General features: G+C 52.5%; 1 protein-coding gene across 3 annotated transcripts in view; it reads right to left on the reverse strand.

Annotated features, from left to right (window-relative positions):
- The window catches only part of B3GLCT (beta 3-glucosyltransferase), a 108389-nt gene extending 99205 nt beyond the window's left edge, over positions 1–9184 (reverse strand). Inside the window, exon 1 of one of the 3 annotated variants that reach the window (XM_027116562.1) lies at positions 8976–9184. In XM_027116562.1, the coding sequence (XP_026972363.1) occupies positions 8976–9048 (73 nt within the window). In that variant the 5' untranslated portion in view covers positions 9049–9184. The remainder of the gene's footprint in view (positions 1–8975) is intronic. The other 2 variants (XM_027116561.1, XM_027116560.1) reach the window with 2 other exon arrangements.
- Between the last annotated feature and the right edge of the window lie 518 nt (positions 9185–9702).

Genomic DNA, 9702 nt, shown 5'->3' on the forward strand with positions numbered 1-9702 from the left:
TGGACAGCCGGGGGGAGGGGAGCGACCCGGGCGTGGACATCAGGGGAGAGGGGAGCGACCCGGGCGTGGACAGCCGGGGGGAGGGGAGCAACCCGGGCGTGGACAGCTGGGGGGGAGGGTGTGACTGGGGCCAGAGGTGAGGCTAGGGATGACAGGGCCAACGGGAAAGGGGTTAGCGCTAGGGAGTCTGGTTTTGTTCTGAGTGCCATTAAAAGCTTTGAGACGCTTTTAAGGAGGGGAGTGCCATGTGGAAGTGTGTGCCCTAGACAAGTTTCCAGAGGCAGCGTGTGGGGTGGGCTGTGGAGGGACAAAGAAAGACACACACGCATGCCAGCTGGGAGGGTAACGGAGCCAGGCAATGAGAGGTCAGGGACTGAATTAAGACGAGGCAGCGCCTGCGCAGAGCGACGTGGGGACCGAGAGTGGAGCTGGAGATACTGAAGAGGCAGAATTTCCAGACCTTGAGACGGACCCTACAGGTGGATGAGGGCAGGGAAGGAGCGGGCAGAGAGACGAGTGTAGGTAATTCCGGGTTTCAGATCCGAGGGGCGGGCAGACTGGGGTGCCCGTCACACGCTGGAGTATAACGAGCGGTGAGCGGATTGTGGGAAAACTCAGTCTGGTTCCCAATCTCCCGAGGTGCTGCCGGGCACTCAACTGGCCACACCGCATGGCAGCCTGGTCCCCAGGGGGCCGCGCGGCGCAGAGGCGTGAGGGGAGCCTCCGCGCTCAGTGTGTCCACGAGCCAGGGAACTGAGGGCGCAAGGCTGGACGGGGAGGACGGGGGCGGGGGAGCCCCGATATCTCAGGGGCAGAACTGCAAAGGAGACAAAAAGGCACGGCCAGGCAGAGAGGAGGAGGCAGGCGTGTAAGGCGTTTTCAAGGTGTCCTTTGAAGGAACCCTCTCGTGAGAGCTCCACAGAACGAGGCAAGACGCCGCATTGCGGGGGTCCCGCGTGACCCCGAGGACGAGCGCAGCACCCTGTTCACACATGGAGTCTTAACTCCCACACCACGCGCCATCCAACCTGCCGCTGAGCAGCTCAGCAACGAGGCCTCTGGGAGCTTCTGCCTCCCTCCCTGTACAGGGGGAATTTAAACCGGGGAGGTCTAAGGCAATGCTTGCACACGTCCAGGGCCATGCCTGGCCTACGGGAAGAGCTGGAGCTGAGCCGTCTGCTCAGGTGCCAGGTACCAACAGCAAACTCTCAGGGAAAGAGATGTGCCGCTCTGGGGACAACGCCAGCACAATTCTGCCACCACAGCAGGTGGAGAGGTGGATGGCATTCCGTGTCGGGAACCCCTCTGCGGTGTTCCATGGGTTCACTTACAAAGGATGCAGCCAGTTGGGAGAAGTAACGAGAGGCGTGGCAGGGAGCACACAGCCCCGACACTCAGCCCACGGCTGCCCGCGCTTGGGCTCGCTCCGTCTGAAACACGTCCCCCGTTTCCTCATAGAAGTCAGTGGGAAAGTGGAGCTTGGAATACAGATTTTTCCTCACTTGGAAACGACGTTTGCCAGGACCAATATATTCTATGTGCCAGAGGGTAAGCATATGCACAGGAAGGACAGTAAATGGGAGGGAGAAAAAGAAAAAGGAAATAACCATATATTTTAGGAAGGAAAAGATCTTTGGCTTCTTTGATTCGTATCTCATTTAAACAGATGATACGAAAACCCATATGCCGCTCAGGATCTGAAAACAAGAAAATTCTAACTCAGAGTTTGGGGAGAGATTCGTAAAGCACGTTCCACAGGCGGAGTCATGGGTGAGGGGCATCACACGGCCCATTCCAGAACACACACAAGGGCTCCGGGAGAGCAAATACACAAACCCAAGGGAGTCGGCACTCCGTCCAGTTCCTGTACACTGCTAGAGGACGCTCAGCAGTTAACTGTCAGGATCATTTATGCCTGACTTTTGGTATCTTAATTTTATAACGTAAAAAGCCGGTCCTAAAAAGCACCCCTGCTGGTGCCACTGAATCCGCGGCATCCGCAGCCTGAGATGTTCTAGCGCCTCTGGGAACTCACCTATTACCCAAAAATCTCTGCTCCAACAACGTACTGCTCCTGTTTTTGAGACTCGTGCTCCACGCACTACAGTCCCTCCAGCAGCATCTATAAATCTGCCAAACGAGGCCGGAACCAGAGGAAGACTTCTGAGTTCGAGTTCTGGGGTTTCTAGTTCCCTTTCCAAAGAGACAGAACACCTGACTGCCGAATATCAGGCCTCAGTTCCACGCTTGGCTTTCTCCATAACAGCTCCTGACTTCAGCTTAAAGACAAAGCAAACAGCAATCACCTTTACATTCTACAGACTTGCAGGAAAATCGCCCAGTAACAGTCCCAGTTTACACCTGGGCCAGGGGGGCCTGAGAAGGGTTCTGCACCTGCCAGCACACACAACTCACCTGGCCTCTTATTAAAGCTGCAGACCATGGGGCCTCATTTTGGCTCTCTCGAATCCGAAAATTCTCAGGCTGGGACCCAGAAATCTGCATTTTAACAAAGGAGACCTTAACAAAGGGGACTCTTTAAGACCCTGAGGTGTTCCCGTATGTGCTGGAGTCTGACAGGCACTGGGATGGACAGGGAGACTGGCACTCAAGGGGACGGAACAAGGCTTTTCTCCCGACAGGCTTTAGCCATTTATCTTCCTTTACTTCCTTCATTCCATAAATGAAAAGCAAACTCCTGCATATCCACCCTCGAGGATCCGGAGAAGATAAATTCAGCGTGATGTGCAAAGGGCCTTGAGCTTCTTATGGGAAGCAATGATGTAAACCAAAACACATCACCTCTTCAGATCATAAAATATTCCTTTATGAGTGGAAGCAAGTCGTATCCCTTGGAGAGACCAGCATTGCTATACTTGAGATGCATTCAAATCTTATTTGATGATACTTTAACTCATTTGTTTTGTCTAAACCTACAGCTTTACATCATATCAGCTTTACAGATAGACTGTTTGCTTCCCCAACTTCTTCCAAATCTTCAGTACACATACATTTTGAGTAAACGTTTAAATAAATTTATGTTGTCAATCAACGCTCTCTTCTTTAAAAAAGAAAAATAACAGGGCTTCCCTGGTGGTGCAGTGGTTGAGAGTCCGCCTGCCGATGCAGGGGACAAAGGTTCGTGCCCCGGTCCGGGAAGATCCCACATGCCGCGGAGCGGCTGGGCCCGTGAGCCATGGCTGCTGAGCCTGCGCGTCTGGAGCCTGTGCTCCGCAACGGGAGAGGCCACAACAGTAAGAAGCTGGCGTACCGCAAAAAAAAAAAAAAAAGAAAAGAAAAAAAGAAAAATAACAAACAAAAAACTCAAATTTCCCCCAAATCTCTCTTGAGCTGACCTCTCCTCTGAGTTCCGGACCCGCAGAACTAACCGCCCACCAGACGTGGTACCTAAGCATCTCACATGCACCCCCAAACTCAACTTGACCAAATGGAACTCATCATCCTCAGCTCCCCTTAAAACTAAAAGTAAATTTTAGAAAACCATCTGGGTACTTAATGCCACAGAACTGTACATTTAAAAATGGTTCAAATGATTCATTTTATGTTGTATATATTTAACTACAATAAAAAATTTCTTCTTTTGATTAAATCTGGTCCCTCTCCATCAGTGCCTGTATCAGTAAACAGAGGCACTCTCCACCTACAGCTCAGAGCAAGAACCTATGACATCCCTGACCCTCCTCTCAGCCCACTGGACCAGTCAACCACCGCACCCCAGACTCTTAATCAGCTCTCACGTGGCCTCCTCACTGGTCCCTCACGTCCACACGGGCCCCTCCCATCCTTGTTCTAACGAGCGTGAGCTTCTTAAAATGGAAGTCAAATCACTGTCACTCTCCTAAGACAACCCTGCAGTACCCACTACCACTCTAAGGACAAAGCCCAGAACTCCTCCCCTCGCCTTCACAGCCCTGCATAAGCGGCCCCGACTGACCGTTCAGCCCCTCCCCTCTCCAGTCCTGTCTTTCTCCACCAGCTTCCTCCAGCACAGCTCTGCCCCTGCGGGCGTGCTCCCCTCCTCCCTCCCTCCCTCCAGGTACCTGATCTCTGCTTCCCCTTTGGGTCTGAGCTCTGATGCCCTTCCCTGAGAAACTCCAGAGTTCCCTGGTGGCCTAGTGGTTACAAGTCCGGGCTTTCAAGGTTGGGCCCTCTGGGTTCCATCCCTGGTCCGGGATCTCAGTTCCCACAAGCCGCACGATGTGGCAAAAAAAAAAAAAAAAAAAAAAAAGAGGCAACTCCAAGGTTTCTCAGCCCAGCACTATTGATGATTTGACCGGATAATCGACTCTTTTGCAGTGGGAGCTGTCCCGTGCACTGCAGGCCACTCACCAGCTGTCCCGTGCACTGCAGGCCACTCACCAGCACTCCTGCCAAACCAGCCCCTACAAGCCATCTACAAGCGCTCCCTGGGGGGCAAGATGGCCCCCTGTTGGGAACCACTGCTCCAGACTCCAGGTAAAAAGCCACAACCGTCCCCGCAACACTTAGCACAGAGCCCTGGACACCGTCACCGCAGCACTGGGCAGGCTGCAATTCTATTCCTGGTGCAGTTCGTGTTCAAGGTCCCCTTCAAGACTGCGAGCTCCACGAGGGTAGGGACAGACTAGATGGGTCTCCTTCCTGCCCTGTCAACCCCAGGGCTTGACACATAGTAGACAGTACTCGACACTTTCGGAATAGATGAAGAAACTGTGAGTACAGCTCTTCCTTTTAATACTATTTAAGTTATTAACACGTTCCAGTAGTTCAAATCAGCACCTACACTGAATCTGTTTTCTTTGGGAGGAGCTTAGTGATCAGACTGTTGAAATGTGACATTAAGAGAGACTCTCGACCAATAAGAGGTCTGATAAGCCCCTGATACCCACCATCATTTTTCCTTTATATTTGGAAAGATGGAATTAGCACTCCTGTATATTGTTCTTCAGCAAGAATCTGCTCAACACCAGGATGGACTACCTGTAAAGCTACAAGGAAGCAAAACGGGTAACAGTTGCAAATGAGGCTTGCTTTATGTTTCTAATGAAAAGCAGAACACCTGGCCCTTAATGGTCCAAATGAGATCAGTAATTACGACCTGCTCAAGTACTGGGCGCACAGTGTTTTCCTCAGAAGAAGTTAACAAGAGGGTCAGGACATCTCCTCCCCTCCCCCACCCCCACGTGAAACAGCTACTCTTCCTCCCTCCCCTTCCACCACCCGCCCCCCCAGAGCCTGACTATTGGCCACCGGCCAACTCCCTTGGGTCAAGTCCATGAGCAAGCCGGCCATGCCAGCTTGGGGGGCCTGGACTACCTGGACAACAGAGGATCCATCCAGACGGTTAAAATCTGTGCCAATAATATCTGAGTACTGCTGAGGAAATAAACGGAGGGCTTAAAAATCCAAAATAAAAAAACACAAACCAACCTGGAGCCAGGTGTGACTCTTGGGGTCCTAAAATGTCTGGCTTACTGCAATGAAAAGAATCAGAGCGAGACCTGGCTCAGAATGAAAAATCATCCCTAATTTTGGCAGGTGCTAAGAAATATAATCCTGACTCAGAGTAGAAACAGGGATACGAAAGACAAACGTTAACATCTATTATTTGACCACTGGTTCAAATAAGCTTCTTCACAGATGCATCAATTAGAATTAGATTTGGCTGCATGTAATAACCCCCCCCCACCAACAACAACTGAGGCTTCAACAAGGCAGATTTTTTCTTTAATGCAATACAAGTGTGGAAATAGGCAATGCTGGCCTAGCACAGTGCCCCACATCCACCTTGCACCCAGGGGGTACCATCCTTTCTGCTCTACCATCCTTACTACTGGCTTCTGTCTTCAAGGTCACCTCGTGGTCACAAGAGGGCCACTGTAGCTCCAGCCATTAGATTCACATAATACGCCATGGGAAGGGGGAGGAAACAATGGCAGAGGACCTGCATCTCAGCTGGGTCAGCCACCTTTAATAAGCTTTACCAAGAGACGCACCCAAAGAGCTGTACAGATAGCTCACTGGCTACCGCTGTTTGCAAGGGCCAATGAAAAATGTTGTCCACTAGACACACTGCCACCACCACCACCACTACCACTCCTACACCCTTCCCCTTACCCCTGTATTATAGTTTGCTAGGGCTGCCATAATAGAAACCACAGACTGGGGGGCTTAAACAACAGAAATTTCTCACAGTTCTAGAGGCTAGAAATCCAAGATCAAGGTGCCAGCTGGGTTGGTTTCTGCTGAGACCTCTCTCCTTGGCTTTTAGATGGATGTCTTCTCACTGTGTCCTCATACAACCTTTTTTCTCTGAGCCTGTCTGGCATCTCTTCCTCGTCTTATAAGGACACCAGTCCTATTGCATTAGAGCCCCACCCTTATGGCCTCTTTTAACCTTAATTACCTCCTTAAAGGCACCTCTCCAAATACAGTCATATTAGGGATCAAGGCTTCAACATAGGCATTTGAAGGACACAACTCAGTCCATAACAGTGCTGATTATCTAAGAGGTTTTTCATCCAGGAAAAGAAGGAACTAAGGGTTTTGGAGGGGCAGATAGCAGATTCTGCTACAATAGAATCAGTTAAAACTGTAAGAGATGGCAAAGTTCTAGTATTTTATCTAGTCTATGCCTCCTGTTTTATATGAGAAAACTGAGACTCAAGGCAACGAGAAGCCACAGTGGCTGACCTAGAGGCATGAATAAATCTTCTGAGGCTAGTGCTAGCTTTGGACTTCAGAACTGAAGTTGCAGTGAGTGGATTTTGTCTGTATAACCGTATGGGTGTAAGATAAACGTTCTATATTGACTTTTCTCTAAAAGCTCAAATGAATATACTACAATTTGTGGGAAAACTAAACTATATACAGTCAGCCCCCACCCTGCCCTTATAAGGGAATATTTAAGGTATCTTTACTCTGTCCGGATTGTTCACATGCCTTGGAACTCCTATCATGTTCTCTATTTCAGCAAGAATCCAAGAACCCTGATTTCAAGATATAAAAAGACTGAGTACCACAGCTTTTTATTTCTTGGTGCCCCTCCACTACATCAAAGCAGAGCTCAATAAAAGGAACTCAAGATTTACTTCAGACCTAGAAGAATACAGTTTCCTCTCTGTACCAACCCATGAAAGCTAGCTCACAAAGCCAAATGTCTCCCGGGGAACTCTTAATAGGTTTTATGTTTTACTTACTGTGCTTATCCTAAGACAACTTCACAAGGCTAACAGACATCTGTAAAAATATGTGGACATTTTAGTTCATTCTTTACGTCCTTTAATGTGTTACCAAGTGTGGAAAGTGCAGATACTCCCTTACACCAAGTGTGGACAGTGCAGATATTCCCTTACGTGCAGTGAAAAATGCATACACATAGCAACACAAGTGTGCACTTCAGCCTGTATAGTGAATATATTATATACGTATATTATATCCCCAGTACATCTTACAAAGTGCAGGGCTATAAATAGAATACCAATTTCAGTTACCACCCACCCCATTTGGTGAGTTGCAAAACGTCTAGGCAGCAGGCCAACTGATGCAGCCAGGAGTCCCCTAGCCCCCGTCCCACCCCTCCAACCTCCCCTTCTCCCAGGGCTGCCGGCCCCCCTCCCAAGCAATGCAACTCTTTCTTCCACTAAAGCAGATCCCCGCCAAGTTCAGTTGCTCCCCACCGTCAGTTATAGCCTTCTCTGCCCAAGGTGCCCAAACATTTTTAATTACATTGTTACTTAATCACGCATCTGAACAATTACCAATTAATCTCACTCGATTTTCCCACACTTACTGAGCTCCTATATACATGCCAGGGGTACACAGGTTAAAGTCCTTATTCGGAGAATTTAAGTCCAAATCAAAACGGCTGTCCGGTGGGCTACCAAAACAGCAGTGTACAATGACGCTATGTCTTTTTCTAAATTGCACCAGTCTGCCATATCTAAAAATCTGAAAATTACTGCCTCTTAACAGGCTGGAAACACAAAAGTCTGGGATAAAAGAGACAACAACCCTGAGAACACTGAAAAGGAATAATTTTTCCTCCAAACTTGAACACATCTCATCGTGAAAGTCAATTGCAATGATTTTTTTTAAAAACTTTCATCACATTATTTTATGATAAAGGGGGGAAGCACGCTCTTGTGAGGAGCATGGAAGAAAAAACGGAAGGGGCATTACAGCAGCAGCAGACAGCACCGTTTGCAGAAGTGTTCTCTAATTTTCCCCCATGAAGACGCAAGATTCTGGAAGGCTTCCCCACGGCCTCCCCAGAGGCACGACCGATACACGGAGGCCCAGCCGGACACCCGGTCCTCCCTTCCTGGTCAAGGAATCCGTAGAAGGGGCTGGTGCCCGGTGGGCAACCCAGCCGAGGGGACCAGGGCAGGTCCGCGAGACCGCTCAGGAAGCCCCGGGGGCACCGCCGGTCGCCCTCGCGGGCTGGGCGGGCGGGGCGCTCAACGGAGCGCGCGGGGACCTGGGCCACGGAGCTCGTCCGCCTCCAGCCTCTGCCGCCAGCGCCGGGCGCGCTGGGGGCCGGGGGGGCCGGGGGGCGCGGGCGGAAGGCAAGGGGGCGGACCGCGGCCGCCGCTTCCCTCCATCCAAAGTTTCTCGCAGTTGCGTTCACTCCGCGCTTCCTGTGGGGGTGGGCGCCGCGCCCTCGCGGGCCGGCCGGCCGGCCGCCGGCTCGCAGCGGAAGGAAGCGGGAAGACGCGAGTCGGGCCGCGGCGGCGGCGGGACCCCGCGAGCCGAAAGGGGCCGGGAAGGAGCGCCCTTGGGTCCCAAGGTCCGGGGGAGCCAAGTCCGGCCGGGGCGCCGCGAGAGGGCGCTGCCGTGGGCGCGGCGGGGCGCGGGCGCCCGCGGGGCAGGGCTGGGCCGCCCGGCGTCTCCCTCGGCGCGGACGCGGGGCGCGGGCGGCTGCTCCCGGGGAGCCCGCGCCTCTCCCGTGCGCGCCCGGGCCGCCCGCTACTTACCCAGGGAGCAGGTGAGCAGCGAGAGCAGTGCCGGGAGCGCCAGACGGCGGCCGCGGCGGGCAGGCGGCCGCATCCCGGCGGCGGGGCTGCGCCCCCTGTCCGGACGCGGGGACGCGAGACGCGCGGAGAACGGAGCTGCGCCGCTGCCGCCGCCGCCCCTGCCGCCGCGGCTGACCCTCCTCCGCCGGCTCCCCTCTTCCCTCCCCCAGCTCCGCGCCGGCTCCGGACGCGCCCTCTGGCGGCCAGTATCGGGAGCGCCCGCCTGGCTCGCGGCCGGGCTGCGGGTCGAGGTGGCCGCTCCTCTGCGGGAACAGCGCCGTCCTTCCAGGCATCTGACCTTTGCTCCCTGCGGTCTCCACCCCTCCTTTTCCTTCCTCTCCCTCACCTAGGCCCCATCCTTTGCCTTCGTGCGCTCCCACCTTACTCCATCACCTCCCTTTCCGTGGTCGCCAGTAAGTCTCTAGTGCCCCTTCTTATCCCCAGAGTGAAGCGGTTGTGGGAGGGGGGGGGCGGGGGGAGGGAATGGGCGGCAGAGGAGGGGAAGGAGAATCACTTTTCTTCCCTGCTAATGTACCATCTGCTATATTTAAAAATATCAATAATTCAACTCAACATCGTTGGCACCAATGTTCTACTTTGATGAAGGTGCTTTTAATCAGCTCAACTAATTTACTTCATATTCTTTTGTTAATGGAATTTGGCCAATAGCTTAGGCCTGGAATTTGGC

Source organism: Aethalodelphis obliquidens, unplaced genomic scaffold (genome assembly GCF_003676395.1).
Source record: "Aethalodelphis obliquidens isolate GAN/ISIS:26980383/991018 unplaced genomic scaffold, ASM367639v1 scaffold16, whole genome shotgun sequence".
Classification (NCBI taxonomy): Eukaryota; Metazoa; Chordata; class Mammalia; order Artiodactyla; family Delphinidae; genus Aethalodelphis; species Aethalodelphis obliquidens.